The 18,939-nt window shown below is 41.1% G+C and overlaps 2 protein-coding genes across 2 annotated transcripts; both read right to left on the minus strand.

The window, feature by feature from the left end:
* Nucleotides 1-1,414: 1,414 nt before the first annotated feature.
* Nucleotides 1,415-4,682, minus strand: LOC130199197 (acidic mammalian chitinase-like). Its single transcript, XM_056422485.1, has 11 exons — nt 4,600-4,682; nt 4,482-4,508; nt 4,164-4,368; nt 4,022-4,078; nt 3,773-3,938; nt 3,562-3,686; nt 3,351-3,474; nt 2,742-2,924; nt 2,085-2,201; nt 1,848-1,980; nt 1,415-1,771 (listed from the first exon to the last, which is right to left on the minus strand). Exons 1-11 carry the CDS (start codon nt 4,622-4,624, stop codon nt 1,497-1,499), a joined length of 1,437 nt encoding a protein of 478 aa, XP_056278460.1. The 5' UTR covers nt 4,625-4,682; the 3' UTR covers nt 1,415-1,496.
* Nucleotides 4,683-7,024: 2,342 nt separating this feature from the next.
* Nucleotides 7,025-11,685, minus strand: LOC130199979 (acidic mammalian chitinase-like). Its single transcript, XM_056423868.1, has 11 exons — nt 11,591-11,685; nt 11,475-11,504; nt 11,163-11,367; nt 10,057-10,113; nt 9,784-9,949; nt 9,511-9,635; nt 9,297-9,420; nt 8,827-9,009; nt 8,603-8,719; nt 7,826-7,958; nt 7,025-7,709 (listed from the first exon to the last, which is right to left on the minus strand). The coding sequence occupies exons 1-11, from the start codon at nt 11,613-11,615 to the stop codon at nt 7,303-7,305; spliced, it is 1,572 nt and encodes a 523-aa protein (XP_056279843.1). The 5' UTR covers nt 11,616-11,685; the 3' UTR covers nt 7,025-7,302.
* Nucleotides 11,686-18,939: the final 7,254 nt, after the last annotated feature.

Consider the following 18,939-nt stretch of genomic DNA (forward strand, 5'->3'; position numbering starts at 1 on the left):
TTTTTTTTAGGTGATTGACAAAACCCAATATCTTCGAGTATCTTGTATTCAGTGTAGACGTTCAGAATGTGTCTCTCGTTCTGACTGGGTCACTGTTTCTAAAACCTGAATGAACAGCTGGCTATAACACAGGAACGCACTGTGACAGACCACTGTGGGCAATATACAAATACACCCGCCTGCCTAACCCTATGCTTCACTAGAAATAGTATTGGAGTATTTTAGGAATATTATAGAACAGTGGTTCTCAAATGGGGGTACGTGAAGGCACTCCAGGGGGGCCGTGAGATTTTTTTTAATTTAAATTAATTTTAAAATCCTTTAAAAAAATGATTTAATAGATATTCAATAATATATAAATGTATGTTAATAAACTGAATTGTACATATTTATTAAGACACTGTCTATAACACTATTTTTTCTTTCAAAAAGGCCTTGCACTGTACTTGGCTAACACACTATTTCAACAGGCGGTACATCACTGAAAAAAGGTTGAGAACCACTGCTAAAGAAGATGTAACGCCCACAATTGCAGATGCTGTCCTGTACACAACAACATGTGAATAAGGGGTACTGGCACTTATCTTTTTCCATTTCAATAATAATAATAATAATAATAATCATTTATTTTATATAGCGCTTCTCTAGACACTCGAAGTCGCTTTACAGTCCAGAGTCCAGTAGTCATACACACACAGTCATCCCGGTGGTGGTAAGCTACATCAGTAGCCACAGCTGCCCTGGGACAGACTGACGGAAGCGTGGCTGCCAATCAGCGCCTACGGCCCCTCCGACCACCACCAACATTCATTCACATCCATACGAACCGGGGTGAGGCTGCGGTGCATGTCTTTATGATGGTGGGGGAAACCGGAGTACCCGGAGTAAACCCACGCAGGCACGAGGAGAACATGCAAACTCCACACAGAAAGGACCTGGAACGACCGGGACGACCGGGATTCGAACCCAGGGCCTTCTTGCTGTGAGGCGACAGTGCTAACCACTGAGCCACCGTGCTGCCCTAAGCTTAATCTTAGGCAGGTCAGATGCTAATAATGAAAAATAACTGATCTGATTTATTAATTCTTAAGATTCTAACATTTGGAGTTTTACACATGCAAACTCAATTGCATTATTGTTTGAGTGTTAATATCCACTCAGGGCATGTGTGACTATTTCTATGCAGTTCCATGTCGTGCTGGCTGGCTACTGATCAAGTTCCTAATGTCAACCTTGTGTATTGTTATTGTACGAAGGGACCATTACTATAACAGGACTAATATATTTGATGAGCCAATGATTTTGTAAAGATAACCATTGTATTTTTAGTGCATAAAATATGATTTCATCTTTGTTTGTTTTTTGCAAAAAACATATTCACAAGGAATGCTAAAATAAGCAATTTCACTTCAAGAACGTCTCAGAGGTACTTTATTCCCATTTTTTAATTATCTGAAAAAACTATTATATACTGCAAGTCAGAGCTTGTCAATTGTTTAGGGCCAGTTACAGCATTTGCAACTATCTTGAAAAACCAAATTACTTGGGCAGTTAAGGATCCAGGTGATGCCATTGGCACAACTGTAGAAGGAACCCGGGGCATCGGGTTTGGCATAAATCCCACCAGTTTTTGTAGCGCAGAAATTATCTGCGATGTTGGACGAAGTAGATATTGTGGGTCTGGGATGAGGTTTGGTGTGAGGTGGATTTTTGTTTATAGGCGGAGTGACTTGATTTGGGATGGTTTCCATAGTGGGAAGGGGTTGAACATCTGTAGAAATAATAGGTGAAATGTCAATAACTAATTAATGGATAAATATTGAAAATATATATATATTTCTACCTACCCTGGGTTACAAGAGAGCGAAGATAGGTGATGAGAGGATAGTTTCCCTGTCCACAGAACTGTCCCTTGAAATCATCCATATCCAGAGCCCAGACAAAAGCTCCTCCAAATCTGTTGTCCTTTAGGTAACGGACCTGGATGAACAACGACACAAATACGATGTTTGCACTTTGACTTTGTATTTAACTTGTGGTGAAACAAAAGAAATTAGCAACGTTTTGTAGAAATACAGGATTACCTTTGTCTCAAAACTGTCTTTGTTGTCGAAGCCAACCCACTCGTTTTGTTTGACCGCATATGGAACTTTCTGATCCTCAATCAGCTGGACACTGGCTCCTTGAAGAAAAGTGCAAATCTGAAAAAAAAGAGGGTTAGGTGGCGAGATAACGTGCAACTTGAACAAACTGTCAAATCTGTGTTCAGCATATACTCTGCAAAAATGTGAGAGCTCAATTATTAATAATTAATTCAGGGATAAGTGTCTGTTCAATAAAATACGTCAAGACATTTGAGGGTTTTTAAATCACGTGTATTTCTCACAAGGAAATAGATATGATGAGTCCTTCTTACTTGATGTAAGAAGTAAGGTCATTCACTCATAGACCTTTATACAACCAGACCTATTTTTTGCAACGAGAGGAGTTGCCCACTTTTTCCCCTGAGGTAAACACTGTTAGCTCTGTCATTTGTTTGCACTGTTAGTGTTGTTTGCACTGTTGCCATGTTGAGAGCAGTAGTGAGGCAATAGATATGCCCTGAATGTTGCAACCTTTTGGGCACCCTGGAAGTTCTGTGTGACGACTTCATAATAAAATAACATTTATTTATTTATAGTTCAATAGATTAACAGATATAACATAGACAGAGTAATAATTCAGTGAGTTGTCAGTTTCACCTCATAAAAGGACCAGAAGCCAGCTTCCCTTGTAAAAACACCAGCAGCAGCAGGACCACTGGTTGGTGCTCCAACCTGACTGGATGCAGTAGAGAGTCGAAATGCCCTCCCATATGTCGCAAAGCCCATATTTAGCTTCTCTACAGGTGTGCCTTTGTCCCGCCAATATCTCATGGCAAAGTCCTGAAATGTGAACAAAAAGAGACAAAGAGAATCCAAGTATACAATCAAATGTTTTGCAAATGTAAATAGATTTGCAAATGCAAATGAATGCATGTTTCTATCTTCTACTTTTAATGCGAATGTTTGGAGTTTGGCTCATTGGGCGAAACAGTCTGTGGCGCTTATTCTCTAGTTGCCATTGAACCATTACAAAAAGACGACTCAATGAGATAAGTAATGAATAGAGAGCAAGGCCATCTTCAAAGCAAGGAAAGCCTGAGGGAAATACGGAGTCTTCGTGTCATGTATTCATTTTAGGCAAGTTGCAGTCTCCTTATCGCTTCTCAAAAAACGGATGTTCTCATGTAAATCTAAAGCTACTTCAATGTTGAAAAAAAAGTATCCCATTACATTCATAATGAGGCCAAAAATATATCCTGTACTTACAGTATTTAAGAAAACGTTGTCTCCAGTTTCAAGGGATCCCTTGTACAAAGGACTGTGATGTCCTGTCACACTCTCCCAGGTGCCGTGAAAGTCATACGTCATCACATTAATAAAGTCCAGGTACCTGATGAAATGGATGTGAGAACAAATTCACCAAAACATGATGATATTAAATCATTGGGATACCGTGAGGTGTAACATTTCGGTGTACTTTGCCATCTCTGCGACTTCATAACCAGCATCGATCGTTGCTTTCCCAGCCGACACAGCAGCAGCGACCATCAGTCTGGGCCGACCAGTAGCTGTTCCCTCACTCAGATAGGCCTCTAGTAGTTCCTGTACGCCATAGAAACATGGTAAAGTCAATTTGCGGTTCATGTTTTACATTATTTGAAGACCAGAACCGTTATTTTGTTTCTGACCTTGCATAACAATGTGAATCTCTGCTTGTCCTCCAGAGGACTTCCTCTTGCAGCGGGGTATTCCCAGTCCAAATCAAGCCCATCAAAACCATATTTTCTCAGTAATTTGACAGAAGACTGGATGAATTTATTTCGGTTGGCTTGTGTTGACACCATTGTCGTGAATCTGTGTCGAGTAAACGTTGCTTTCAACAAGACATAATCACAATACGTTGATCTTAAATGATAGTTTTAGGCTGAATATCTCACTTTTGTGTTCCAAAGTTCCAGCCTCCGACTGCCAACAGTGTTTTAAGATTTGGATTCCTGTTGGAATATATACATCTAGTAGCCCCAAACACTATTTTGCTAAAAAATTTGAAAAACATAATGCGAAACATTTTGGACTAACCTCTGTTTGAGTCCATTGAAGGATTTATACAGTTCATCATCATTCCATTCTATTGTGACCAACTCATTTGCCTCATTAATTCCAGAAAAGGCATATATCAGGTGGGTACACAGATTCGGATGAATGTCCAGAGGCATAAACTTCCCATTGCCAGGTCGGTATTGGGACCAGTTAGTGAAATAACACACCAGTCTGGAGGATGACACTATTCATAGGGTGGCAGAAATTATTTAAAATCATATTTAAGGATAAATAAATTACTTTGTTTAGTTGCTATGAGCTTGTTCAATATTAATTATTGTTTCAACTCAAACTCACCCAAACCACCAAGGAAAAGACAAAGACCTTCAAAGGTACATATGAAGTTAGTAAATATTTATTCAAACTAAAGTCAAACTGATTTTGTAAAAACAATTACATTTTCATTTTGTCTTACCTGCAATTAGAGTTAACTTACACATGGCGGTTGTACTTAGAAGAGCTCTTGCTATGTCAAGAAAAAAACTCTGAATACTTTTCTCTGTTGATGGAAAATACCCAAACCATGATAATGTTTAACAAGAAACAAATTGACAAACTATACATCCCAAAGTCTTGGACTCTGATCCGTTGCATTACATTGAGCAAATAAACAGGGTGTGAGTGACCCCTTGTAATCGATAGTCCCAAATCTTCCTGTCACAGATCATTTATTAGTGTTTGGACTGTCTGACATCTGTATTCATCATGCAACTTACACTGAGATTGGTGTCAATTCACCGATTTCTTTCGAAAGCTTTCAATTTATAGTATTTTAGCAATCTAAAAGCTTGTTTTTCCTGCAGATGTTTTGGGTCCTCTTTGGACAGACCAGGAAAAGCTCCGATGTGTTCAGGGTCAGTGTCCTGCGAGAAAGTGAATCTTCTTTTTACAAACTACAAGCCAGGGAGATGTATAAAGTGTGTCTCACTGTATAGTACAGTAGAAATAAGATTAATATAGTAAAATAATCTTGTCAAGAAATTATTTTACGTATGATTTAGGGATTATTAATTTCAAATATAATGCCTAATATGGAGCGCACGAGTAATAGTTAATGTTGTCGTTGTGTTCTGCAGTCGGGTTTTTCGACCATTTTGTTTCATGTCAAATCATATTTTATTTAATTAAAACGTCTATAATATGTGTTGTATCTATGACACATTGCACAAGGACTCACTTTTTATTACATTGCTTTTTATAAAAAAATTATTCAAATAAAAAATATATATTACTTTGATTTTTATCACACTTTTTATTAATACATTGATTTTCATTGAATTACATGTCATTTAGCAGACATTTTCAGTCAGTTATGCCATTTTTGAAGCAGTTCACAGATGAGAATGGTGTCTTCTTTTGAAGATCTGAGGGGGGGGGTGCTGCATACACATTTCCTTTACTTTCTTAGGCAGAATAGTCTAAACGTTAGGATTAAATGTGTAGAGGCATTTTGCAAACACAGACTTCCTGTCCTGCTCAGGTATAATGTTTTAAACCGTTAAGAGTGCATAGAGACGCTGACCACAAGAACAATAGGCGCTTGCATATTTTGTACACACTCATATCCTGTCTCGTTGTTGCAGACGTGTGTGTGTTTAAGTGCCACAGTCCGTTGTTGAAAGATGGGTGTATGTGTGGTTTTGATATATGAGGGCGTAAATTGTTTTGGGTAGCAGATTACCCTTATTGGTTCTAACCTACATCAGCATCTTCCCGCCTAAAACGTACTTCCCTGCTCTCTTCTGCGTATATAAAAAGAGAAGCAGTCTGTCGTTCACACACCTTTTTTTCAGTGATGCACTGAGTTTCTTTATTTTTGTAAACCTTTTCTTAATGCAAATGATCACCCCTTTTGAAGATTGATAAAAACAGATACAAACAAGTTGTTGGGCCTCCTTTGAAAGATATTCACCCCTCTCCAGGGCCTGATTGGATCACATCTAGTCTGACTCAAAAAGGGTGAGGATCTCGAGATTTAATCAACCAACAAAATAATTAAAATCGTTGTCAAGAGAGTGGGGTAGAAATAGTTTGAGACCTGATATAAGAGTTATTGAGATTACCAAATTAGATCCTTAGAAAGATTTTTTAAAGGACAAATGTGAGATACAAACGTTAACTTAGACCTAACTTAGAAAATGGAGGAATGAACAGAGTGATACGGAAGATCCCGAACCGGTCCAATAAAGGAGGTAATCAGCCGGTTTAAATAAAGAGAAAATAACTCTATTTTTTACCTGGTTGCTTTCAAAATACTTATCCGACTCAAAGCTTTATAGAATATACACTACCGTTCAAAAGTTTGGGGTCACTTAGAAATGTCTTTATTTTTCAAAGAAAAGCACTGTTTTTTCAATAAAGATAACATTAATCAAAAATACACACTATACATTGTTAATGTGGTAAATGACTATTCTAGGTGGAAATGTCTGGTTTCTAATGAAATATCTCCATAGGTGTATAGAGGCCCATTTCCATCAACGATCACTCCAGTGTTCTAATGGTACATTGTGTTTGCTAATCGCCTTAGAAGACTAATATCTGATTAGAAAACCCTTGTGCAATTATGTTAGCACAGCTGAAAACAGTTATGCTGGTGATATAAGCTATACAACTGGCCTTCCTTTGAGCTTGAAGTTTGAAGAACAAAATTAATACTTCAAATATTAATCATTATTTCTAACCTTGTCAATGTCTTGACTATATTTTCTATTCAATTTTCAATTCATTTGATAAATAAAAGTGAGTTTTCATGGAAGACACGAAATTGTCTGGATGACCCCAAACTTTTGAACGGTAGTGTAAACTTGTAAAAGGAAAAATCACAAAACCCGTCTGAATGATTTCTTGGTAAAGCTTTATAAGATATATAGTGATACAAACAATAATAGGACAGTTTGATTTTAATTCTATATAACTGGGGATTAAACTTCATTCTATAAAACCGCAGAAGCTAGCAGGATATAAGTTGTGATTCAAACAAGTAATGAAAGTGTATTAAAAAAAGAACCTCAAAAGCCTAATTCTGCACGTAATCATTCGCCAGACACCACAAATGTAATAAAATTAAACATTTTAGAAATAAAAGTCAGTTTTGTTTCACGAAGAAGACATTTATCTAAGCCCAGTTGCAGCAGTTGCAGCTTTTACTGAAAACAAGACTACCGGAACACAGCTGGAGGTATGTGTTTCCGTGAGAACACTGATAGAAGGAGCTGGGGTTCATGTCATTTACGTAGAGGCCGTCAGCCTTCCCAGAACAGAAATCCTTTCCAGAGACACCCACGGTTGTTTTTTTGGTTGTGGTAGTTGTTGGAGCCCTGGTAGTTGTTGGAGCCCTGGTAGTTGTTGGAGCCCTGGTAGTTGATGGAGCCCTGGTAGTTGTTGGAGCCCTGGTAGTTGATGGAGCCCTGGTAGTTGTTGGAGCCCTGGTAGTTGTTGGAGCCCTGGTAGTTATGCTGTTGCCTGGGGGATGTGTGGTAACTGCTGATGGAGGTGCGGTTACAGGAGGTGGAGTTGGAGTATCTATAAAGATTACAAATATATATATAATACAAATTCAATAGATTACGGAAGATTGTATTTGTTCAGTGAAGATGATGAAACATGTACGTGCTGTTTAGCGTTGAGGTCTGACTCACCTGAATCCAGCAGAGAGCGCAGATGACTAATGAGGGGATAGTTTCCCTGGCCACAGAACTGTCCATTAAAATCATCTAGGTCCAGAGACCAGACAAAGGCTCCCCCAAATTTGTTATCTTTCATACACTGTGCCTATATGGGATTTAAATTAGAGATAATGCTTTAGTTCAAAATGCAAGTTCTGTTGTTTTAATACGTATAAACAGGAGGAGTTTTGATCACATCCAAGAATCCCCAAACAAATACGAAATAACAAGGTTAGCATATAGGTCCACGGCCAATTGGGAGAAGTTTGTAGTTGAGCTATAATTATTGTTAGAAAATGCACCTTATATGGTTATTTAACATAGCAACATATTTAAGAAAGGATATTTTTGTCAGGTCAAATAAATACAATTAAATCCATTAACATAATAATTTAATTACATATTTCTAATATCTTTTTGTTCTATATGCGAGTATCAGAGGGTCATCCAGCTCTGCTCATTAGTTCAGCCTATCATGTAGATTGCACTGAGCCAACTGAGTGGTGAATGTGCTTGTGAATACCTGAGGTTGTGTTGGCCAAAGCATAACGTTCTGCTCAACCTAGGGTATTGCACATTATTTGGGCTGCCTGTGCAGCTTCATTGTGATGAGCTATACCTAGTGCATCTTCTAATTTAGGAGGGACAGATACTGATAGCTGGCAAGTAGTGATAGTTATATTACTATTTTTACCTTGATCATATGAACTCCATAAACGTAGATGTGGAGGATGATATGTTACTAATTACCTTGATTGCAATGCTTTGCTTATTATCAAACCCAACCCACTCATTTCCTTTTACGGCATAGGGAACCCTTTGTTCATCAATCCAGTGGAGGCTGGCTCCTTGAAGGAAAGTACAAATCTGGACACAAATGGAAGAAAATTATATTCAAACACCTTAAAATGTTTTCGTTAATTTGAGTTATGCATTATATCATATGGTTGCTCTTGTGTTGATCCTTAACTGACCTCATAGTAAGACCAAAACCCAGCCTCACGGGTGTAGGGGCCAGCAGAGGCTGCTCCGCTGGTTGGTGCCCCAACGCCGTTAGCCACTGATGATGTGCGAAATGCGCGTCCATATGTAGCAAATCCCATTATGAGCTTTTCAACAGGAACACCTTGGTCTCTCCAATATTTTAAAGTAAAGTCCTTTGAGAAGAAAAAATAAAAATATTTTTTTATGGTATGGTTTTATCAAGGTGGTGTGCAGAAACAGCCCAAACATAGCTAAATTAAAATGAAAGTGAAAATAATTGCAGGAGAGGGCAGGATGCATACAAACCACTCCACACACTTCTAGTGGGTCATAAGGGATTCTTTTTGGAAGGGGCGATGCATTCATACACTCATTGTGTCTTTAAAAACAAGACCTGTTAGGGACTCATCGTGTTGGGTGCTGAGGATCACAACAGCATTGTGTTAAGAATTGTACTCACCACGTTGGAGTAGATGTTGTTGCCCTGATCAAAAGAGCTGCGGTACAGAGGGCTGTTGTGACCCGTGAACGGGTGCCATGCTCCGTGGAAGTCGTAGGTCATGACATTTATAAAGTCTAGGGATCTGTTAGACAAGCATGATATCACAAAATAGAAAATAACACTTTTCTTTAAATCAACTTTAAAGCTAAATGGCGACGTCACATGAACTCACTTCGAGATTTCAGCAATCTCATAACCACTGTCGATGTATCCCTTCCCTGCAGCCACTGCAGCTGTAAGCAGCAATCGTGGTTTGCGAGTTTCTGTTGCTTCTTTTTCAAAGGCAGCGAATAGTTCCTGAATGCAAGAGGATATAGTTCAGGCTAATTTTGTGATAATATGTATAATCACATTGCTTTTTCATCTCAAACGAGGATGCGGTGTTGGTGCAGGATTATGGCAATGCTGATCGGGACTAAGGGAGGTGTACATTTTACAAACTGACCTGGCAGAGCAGTGTGAACCTATGCATGTCCTCAGGTGGGCTTCCTAATGCTCCAGGATACTCCCAGTCCAGGTCCAGCCCGTCAAAGCCATGCAGTCTCAAGAATCTAATTGAAGACTGGATGAATCTCTCACGGTTGGAAGATGATGAAACCATGATGGAAAATCTATAATTATGTGAAGAAAAGTTTTAGTTTACACTGTTGAAGATAATCTCATTGTTATATGATATACTGTAATCAACCGCCTTGAGGTTGAAACCTTGTGGACTCACTGTGTTGTTCCAAAGGCCGCCCCCCCAACCGCCAGCAGAGTCTTCAGCTGGGGGTTTCTGTGCAGGATGAACAATGAATTAGTGAAGGGAGAAGTTAAACCATTTACTGCCCCTGTAGAAGTAGCAGTCTCACAATAAAATAATACTCAACAAGTACAAGACCTTAATGCAAATTGTCGCTCAAAAGATCTTATAATAATAATAATAATCATTTATTTTATATAAGGCACCCGAAGTCGCTTTACAGAGTCCAGTAGTCATACACACACAGTCATCCCGGTGGTGGTAAGCTACATCCGTAGCCACAGCTGCCCTGGGGCAGACTGACGGAAGCGTGGCAGCCAATCAGCGCCTACGGCCCCTCCGACCACCACCAACATTCATTCACATCCATACGAACCGGGGTGAGGCTGCGGTGCATGTCTTTATGATGGTGGGGGAAACCGGAGTACCCGGAGGAAACCCGTGCATTGAATTTTTTCCTTTTTTCCCCACATTATTTTATTCTTTACTCATGGTGTTTCTCCTCAAAACCCATTTATTTGTGTGTGGCTTTTACTCTTGTGTGCATCGGTTGTTGTTTTCTTGTAACCTCTTTCTTTATCTACTTGGTTAAAATTTCACCATCGTAGATAAAATAATAAAAAACATTTACAATCTCCTTGAATTGAAAACGGAATAGGATCACCTGCGCCTCGCCTGGAAAGTAGATGAGAGGAAGCACTAAGGTGGATTGGCCAAACTTACTTAAACCCGATAAGGAGGCTACTTGTAGTTCACAGAGCTTGTACGGATTCATTCACGTGTCTCTGTAAATATAAATGTATGTAGACATGCGTGTGTAGCTGCATCCTTTGTTAATTTTATATGAAAAACTTTGCTGCTCATTTTGATATGTACTATAAAAATAAGCTTTATTAATTACAACCATACAAGTTGTGTCTTTAGATTGAACCTGAGAGCGTTAAGTATTACAACTACACACAAAAATAGTTGACACCAGTTCACCAGACATACTAAAACATGCAACTTCCTCTCGAATGCATATGAGATTAGTTGTGAGAGAAGATATGACGGCAGATTGACTGCAGGCTGGAACAACTCACATATTCTTCAGTGCATTGAAGGATTTGTAGAAAACGTAATCATTCCAGTCACTGGTCACCAGCTCGTTAGAAGGGTTGATGATTGAAAAGGCGTAGATCAGGTGTGTGCAGAGATTGGGATCTACATTGGCAGGCAGATATCTGCCAGCACCTGGTCTATACTGGGACCAGTTTGTGAAGTAGCACACCAGTTTGGTGGAAGACACTTTTGGAGAGGGGAACAATTATTAGAGTTGAGTCTCTATGTTAGGTCATAGGGGTTAAGAAGAAAATGACTTTTTAATATAAATACATTAAATAATGAATGCATACCCATCTGGAGACACATCAAAAGAGACAATCCTTGAAAAAAAGGACATTTAATTATTTTTAAATTGTGCACAAGATAATTGAATGTGAAGGAATAAACATACCAGAATGTAACTTACCAGCTAAGATTGTGAGACGAGCCATGTTGTTCTTTTCTCAGAGCTGCAACAATAAAAAAATAAAAAAATATTAATCTTTATGAAATTCCAATATGTTTTTTGTAGACTGTAACCAGTTTACCATCTCGAGACTATGCTCTAGGTAGTAAGGCTTCACATCATAATAAAATATAGGCTTCTAAAAGTTGTGTGCTAATGGCATATGTTAGGTTAAAAAGAAATCTGAGTTCCCATTGCTGAAAAAGTTCCAAATTTAGAAAAGTTATAATATAAAGTATTTAAAGAAAGAATTGGGATCACAAAACATATCTTTCCCAGGCGGGCACACTCACGCTTCAATCAGTCCACAGGTCGATGAGCAGCTAAATGCACATCCGTTGACTTTCTATCATATTCACACAGGTGGACAAATGTGCGTACCTCACAACTATCCAAAGTTTATATATGCAACACTCAATAATCTTAGAGCCAATCATTGGTCACATGCATATACCTTTAAGTTTCACTGCATGCTATTGGCTAACCCATACAGGAGGTGGGCTAATTTTACAAAACAATGCTACTCCCACAAGCATTCTTTACATACAGTTCTTCACATTGGTTAAAACAGCTGTGTATACGATCTCTAGTAGAAACTCCCATTCTCACGACGCCTCCCAAAATAAAAACATTTCATTCATACTTGCGTCATGCCATAGTTAGAATAAACACAAAAAAGACGTGATAAGACAAAAGGGCATGACAGTGAGGTGCAATGGATCCTTTAAGAGAGAATGGTTCTCAAATTACCACAATGACAAACCTTGGTTCACAGCGGAACTCAGAAAGCTAAGGCTGCAAAAACAACAGGCATTTAAGACTGGGGACAAAGACTGAAACACAGAGTCAAAATACAGGTTTAGCAAGGCGGTGAGGGGTGCTCAACGACTACTTTGAGAAGCTACAACATCAGCTCTCAGCAAGTGACTTTGCTTCTGTCTGCAGAGGGCTCAGACAGATCACCAACTACAAGCCCAAAACCCCCAACTCCATGAATGACCTCGCCTGGCAGAGGTGCTGAACGAGTTCTACTGTAGATTTGAAAGAAAATGGGACAGTCCTGACGCCATCCCCCACAGCCCCATCAACCAGCCGCAGACCACCAGCCCCACCCCCCCTCCCAGCCCGACAATGGCTCATGCCGCTGTACCACCCATTCCAACACCTCTCCATCTGTAGCGATGACCCTCTCTATTCTAGAGAGACGTCAACAGGCTTTTCAAAAAGCAGAACCCCCGAAAAGCAGCCGGCCCGGACTGTCTCCCCTTCCACTCTGAATTGTGCTGATCAGCTTTCTCCGGTGTTCATAGACATCTTCAAAACCTCCCTGGAGACATGGCATGTTCCAGCCTGCTTCAAGGCCTCCACCATCATCCCCGTCCCCAACAAAACTTGGATCAGAGAACTCAATGACTACAGGCCCGTCGCCCTGACCTCTGTGGTTATGAAGTCTTTTCCACATCGAAGTCATTTTTATAGACGTGATGAGATGGAGACAAAGGGCATGAAAGTGAGGTGCAATGAATCCTTCAGAAGAGAATAGTTCTCACATTACAATAATGACAAACCCTGGTTCACAGCAAAACTGAGAAGCTAAGGCTGCAAAAGGACCAGGCATTTAGGAGTGGGGACAAGGACTTGTACACAAAGTCAAAATACAGATTTAGCAAGGCGGTGAGAGGTGCTAAACGACTGTCCTCTGAGAAGCTACAATATCATCTCTCAGCAAGTGACGATGTCTAGATAGGGCTCAGATCACCAACTACAAGCCCTAAACCCTCCACTCCATGAAGGACCTCCGACTGGCAGACGAGCTGAACGAGTTCTACTGTAGATTTGAACGACAATGGGACAGTCCTGACTCCATCCCTCACAGCCTGCTTCATGGCCTCCACCATCATCCCCGTCCCCAAAAAAACTAGAATCACAGGACTCAATGACTTTACGCCCGTCGCCCTGACATCTGATGTCATGAAGTCCTTTTAGCGCCTGGTCCTGTCCCACCTCAAAACCCTCACCAACCCACTACTGGACCCCCTGCAGTTCACCTACAGAGCCAACAGGTCTATAGTGGATGCTATTGACATGGCCCTTCACTTCCTCCTCCAGGATCTGGAATCCTCTTTGTGAACTTCAGCTCTGCTTTTAATACTATCATCCCGTCTTTTCTGCACGACAAGCTCTCTCAGCTGCACATGCCCAAATCGACATGCAAGTGGATCATAGACTTCCTGTCTGACAGGAAGCAGCAAGTGAGGTTGGGGAAACACGTCTTTGCCCCTTGGTCCATCAGCACCGGTTCCCCCCAAGGCTGTGTTCTTTCCCCTCTGCTCTTCTCTCTGAACACCAACAGCTGCACCTCCAGTCACCAGTCCGTCAAGCTCCTGAAGTTTGCAGACGACACCACCCTCATTGGAATCATCTCTGATGGGGATGAGTCCGCCTACAGGTGGGAGACGGACCATCTGGTGACCTGGTGCAGCCAAAACAACCTGGAGCGTAACACTCTGAAGACAGTGGAGATGGTTGTGGACTTCAGAAAGAACGCAGCCCCACCAGCCTCTCTCACCCTGTGTGACTCCCCCGTTGACGCTGTGGAGTCCTACCGCTTCCTGGGCTCCATCATCACCCAGGACCTCAAGTGGGAGCTGAACATCAGCTCCACCACCAAGAAGGCGCAGCAGAGGATGTTCTTCCTGAGGCAGCTTAAGAAATTCAACCTGCCAAAGACGATGATGGTGCACTTCTACACTGCCATCATTGAGTCCATCCTCTGCCCTTCCATCACCGTCTGGAACGCTGCAGCCACTGACAAGGACAGTACCAGGCTGCAGCTTATCATTCGCTCTGCTGAGAGGGTGAATAAATGGTTTTCATGGTAACAGCAGCTGATGTAAAGGAGATTTTTAATCTCAATGAGGCATTTCCTGGTTAAATAAATTTAAAATAAATAAAATAAAAATAAGTAGCCTTTATTTGTTACTGATAACATTTACACCTTTCTTTTCCCAACTGTTCCTTTTCAGGACAAGGATTGATGTGTATCTACAGGCAGGGAACATTACATAACAGTCACCCATATGTTCAGAGATTCATAAGGAATTGGACAAACTAACATAATAGTGAATATAATGATAATTTATATTACTTTGAGAAAAAAGTATTTTCAGTTAATGTCTAAAGTCTTACATACACAGCATCGCCAAATGCTAAGTTTTATTTCTTGAGATTCAATTCAGTTAAATTCAGTTTATTTTGTAAAGTCCATTATCACAAAATACAAATTTGCCTCAGAGGGCTTTACAATCTGAGAGTTTTAGAGTAAGAGATTTCAGCAGCTCATGGATCAGTATAAAATTCAATTTTTTTCAACATCAAACGAGACTAAAGCTAGTATAGTGGAGCGTTTTAACAGAACATTCACGACCCGTATGTGGAGATGTTTAAGGTCTGTTAATTTGCGCAAATATCTGGATGTGGTTCAGGATCTTGTAAGAGCCTATAATAGTTCTCATCATAGATCTATCAAGATGGCTCTAATAGCAGTAAATAAAAACAATGTAAAAATAGTCTTCAATAACCTGTAAAAGTTGAAGCCCCAGAAGCCTGTGAGCTTTACATTTAACAAGGGCGATTGTGTGAGAATATCAAAACTCAGAGGCGTATTATCTCTCAATGTGTTGAGAGATAATATTCCCCTGACTGACAAACAGTACGGGCTCTTAAAGAAGAAACGTATAAGACTGGTTGCGGACAAAAAGAAGAAGACGTTCAATCAGACAGGCAGCTTTGTATTCCCTCTTTTAGGGGCTGCTATTCCTTTTATAGTCAGTCTTATTAACAGGGGTAAGTGAGTAAAACAAAAATGGATCATACGCTGATTTATGTTATGTGGTATATTTAGGTGCCTGTACCGCTGTACCACTGGGCCGTGTAAATACTCTCACGAACATCATTCGACTCAAATGAACCACAGACAATGTTACAAAACTGTCTATATCTATGCCGGGGGTCTCCTCTGTAGTACGCTCCACCGCCAGACGTCTCCCGGGGATGGCTGTCTCCACAGCTGTATTATTAGGACTAAAGGATCCCAACATACCTATAGAACAATCAGTGATGTTGTTGTTGTCATCCAGATTAGTAGACTGCATCTTAAAAAGAATTATTGTCGGCAGCAAACGACCCCACCAGCCCCAACGATCATTAACAATGTCACAGGAATGAGCTTATACGTACGGACATGAGCTACCCTGAGGGAGAAGAAAGAGTCAAGGCTGCCCTGGAGGCCATAGCTCCAAGCTCAATTGCCATCCTGGGAGCTAGCGTACTAGAGATAACTTGCAGCAGAGGTTCTGGTGGGCTACTCGGGTGAAGGACACCCCGGAATTCGTTAACGCCTGTCCATTCTGCAACTGGCACAATCCTTCCCACCAGGCTCTCGCTGGTTTCCTGCAACCACTCTCTGTGCCCCATCAGCCCTCTTCTTACATTTCCCTGGACTTTTTTACCGGTCTCCCACTGTCCAACACAGTCTTTTACCGGGGCCCTTAGTTTACATCCGTATTCTGGAGGGAGTTCTGCACATTAATCGAGGCCACAGCCAGTCTGTCATCTGGATTCCACGGTTGTTTTGGGACGTCAGGAGCCGTCCCTTTGAGGGGGGATTCTGAAACAGTTTAGCTCCACACCTTCCTTTTATTAGTTATTTTCATTCTGTCTGCCTGTTTCACTCACTATCATCTCATTCTAGATCCTGCTTCATCAGTCCAACTCCATTCACCTGTTCACTTACCTGCCTCTGATCACTCCTACCTAGACAGTCTCTAATTCCCTTCACCTGCCCCTCATGCCCATCTCCCCTGCAAAGCATTCCCTCATTAGTCCCTCACTACTTAGGTCTCTTCATTTGCACTTGTCCTCTGCCAGATTGTTTTGTGTTTTCCAGCCCAATTCCTCCAGCGTTTTATATTGTGTTTATCTATTTCTCCCTGTTTTGTTCTTGCCGGAACTCTTAAGTAAAGATCATTATTTGCAGTTCTGTCTCCTGAGTCGTACTATTGGGTTCATACTAATTGTCTGATGACACGCACAGCTTCTCAGAAAATAGGGTGTGTGTTCTTGTTGCGGAATTTATAATCCCTCTGTGACCTTTAAAGTTGTTGCATTCTCTTACTCAATGAAAAAAAAGAAATGATCCTTGTTATGCTGTGCATGTATTGTTAATTGTGATCTTGTATAACGTACGTCATGTTGTTTTCTTGATCTCAGGGAACATATTGGCAACCATCCAGTAACTACAAGAGAACGAGCGATTCAACGTTAATGTCTTTCCGAAATGGAAAACGTTAGCACATAGGTGTAGCGACTGGCTCCAGTAAAGTGAAGTCTTGAAAACGTCTGTCAAACTCTGACAGTCAATCTCCTCTGTGTAGCGCGCATTGTGTAGCGCACAGTCAACTTGCACACACGCCTATGGAAGGCTAACTAATTAGCTTCCTGGAGTTTTGCCGTAGCTTGTGCGGTTGACTGCACATGTGTAGTGACCTTTGTCTCGGATTGGCTGCTCTGTATGTCAATCAAGTGGCAAATGCCGTCGGGGGGATAATTCTTTTTACTGTCATGCGATTTACCCGCACTGCCTTCCTATTGGGCACCCCTGCTCCACACCAACAACAGAGAGTGCGAGAGCTATGTGTCGTTGAGCCCGATGAGGTGGATAATAAAACCATGATTATGAAAGTAGAAATGAAAAGGAAAAAGCTGACTTCACTCCTACAATCTGATTTGTCTACCTCAAACTCCAGCAGGGGCTCGACGGGAGCGCAGACACCCGCGCAATTTTAGAAAATTACAGGACTGGTTGCTGGAGGTAAGGAAGACAACCCTAATGATTGAAACTCGAACCTCTCCCGCATCCCAACATTTACAGATACACAGTGTATTATTAATATGCTTTAATACTGTTTAGCTCCTACTACTCACCCTTCACCTGTTCACTCACCTGCCTCTGACACCCACAGCTTCTCAGAACATTGGGTGTGTTCTTGTTGCGGAATTTACTCTGTACTAAATGTTTACATTCTGTTCCTCAATTAAAAAAAGGAAATGATCCTTGTTATGCTGTGCATGTATTGTTAATTTGTATTTGACATAACGTACATCATGCCATGATGTTGTTTTGTTGATCTCAGGGAATATATTAGCAACTATCCAGTAACTACAAGAGAAAACCACACTTTGAACTGATCACAACAATCTTGCGTGGCAGTGGCACTAATGACTCATTTTCATTTCCACATTTGTGTTAAAAAATAAATAAAAAAGCTTTTATGCATCATTATCATGCAATTGACAGATGATGTTGCTATTGGTATCAGTTGACAAAGTATGTTTATTATAATCAATTTGTGTTTTTAACTACTGATGGTGCTACATTGGCAAATGGCAACATTGCTGTAAGTGTATTTATTATGGAGACACAAGATGGACTTGCGACCCCGGGGAAGACCCAGGACACGCTGGAGGGATTACATCTCCCGGCTGGCCTGGGAACACCTCGGGATCCCCAAGAATGAGCTGGAAAATGTTGCGGGCAAGAGGGAAGTCTGGGTCAACCTGCTGGGTCTGCTGCCCCAGTGACCCAACCCCGGAATAAGCGGATGAGAATGGATGGATGGATGAAGATGGACTTGTTGATTGAAATGTGGACTGAAACATATTTTGTATGTACATTCACTGGCCAGATAAGCAGAAATGTACAAACGAATGCAATGTAACAGTCATATACGTACTTTATAGCACATGCTCTGCAAAGATTGGAAAAAACAATCTTCTACTGTTCAACTTTGGCGTGCCAGGACCAATTGTAGCCTGCGTTCACACTAAATGTTACACCCAGACCTTCTGGGTTGTTCTGTGTTCACGGTCTGTTTCTATTGTGTTGGCTGTCACTCACCTTGTCTCTTGTTTCAGACTCCTCCCTCCTGTGTGATTGCATACCCCACCCACATTGTCTCCACCTGTGCCTTGTTCCGCTGTGTATTTAGTCTGTGTCAACCCCTTGTCCTGTGTCAGTTTGTCTCTAAATGTTGTCTCTCGCGTAACAGTACGAACTGACCAAAATATGGACTCGGCAGGCTCCAGTTTCCGCTGCAAAGTTCCTGTCTGGCCAGCTTATCAGGACAGTCTGGTCCGGAAGATGTGGGAGTCTCGGGGACCAAAGGACCAAAGCCGAGGACCAAACGGGTTCCCGCTGCCATCTCCGGGCTGCAGCCCATGCCTGTTCCCGCTGCTGCCTCTGTGCTACA

Source organism: Pseudoliparis swirei, chromosome 9 (assembly GCF_029220125.1).
Source record: "Pseudoliparis swirei isolate HS2019 ecotype Mariana Trench chromosome 9, NWPU_hadal_v1, whole genome shotgun sequence".
Taxonomy (NCBI): Eukaryota; Metazoa; Chordata; class Actinopteri; order Perciformes; family Liparidae; genus Pseudoliparis; species Pseudoliparis swirei.

Bases quoted from the DNA above. Each gene is read 5' to 3' on its own strand.
- LOC130199197 (XM_056422485.1), bottom strand. From the start codon at position 4,624: ATGTGTAAGTTAACTCTAATTGCAG. The intron at 3,939-4,021 runs GTGAGATATTCA...TACTCGACACAG, and splicing joins TGGAACTTTGGAACACAAAA to ATTCACGACAATGGTGTCAA. The intron at 1,772-1,847 runs GTAGGTAGAAAT...TTATTTCTACAG, and splicing joins TCGCTCTCTTGTAACCCAGG to ATGTTCAACCCCTTCCCACT.
- LOC130199979 (XM_056423868.1), bottom strand. From the start codon at position 11,615: ATGGCTCGTCTCACAATCTTAGCTG. The intron at 11,505-11,590 runs GTAAGTTACATT...CTTTTTTTCAAG, and splicing joins TCGTCTCACAATCTTAGCTG to GATTGTCTCTTTTGATGTGT. The intron at 10,114-11,162 runs GTGAGTTGTTCC...CATCCTGCACAG, and splicing joins TTCAATGCACTGAAGAATAT to AAACCCCCAGCTGAAGACTC.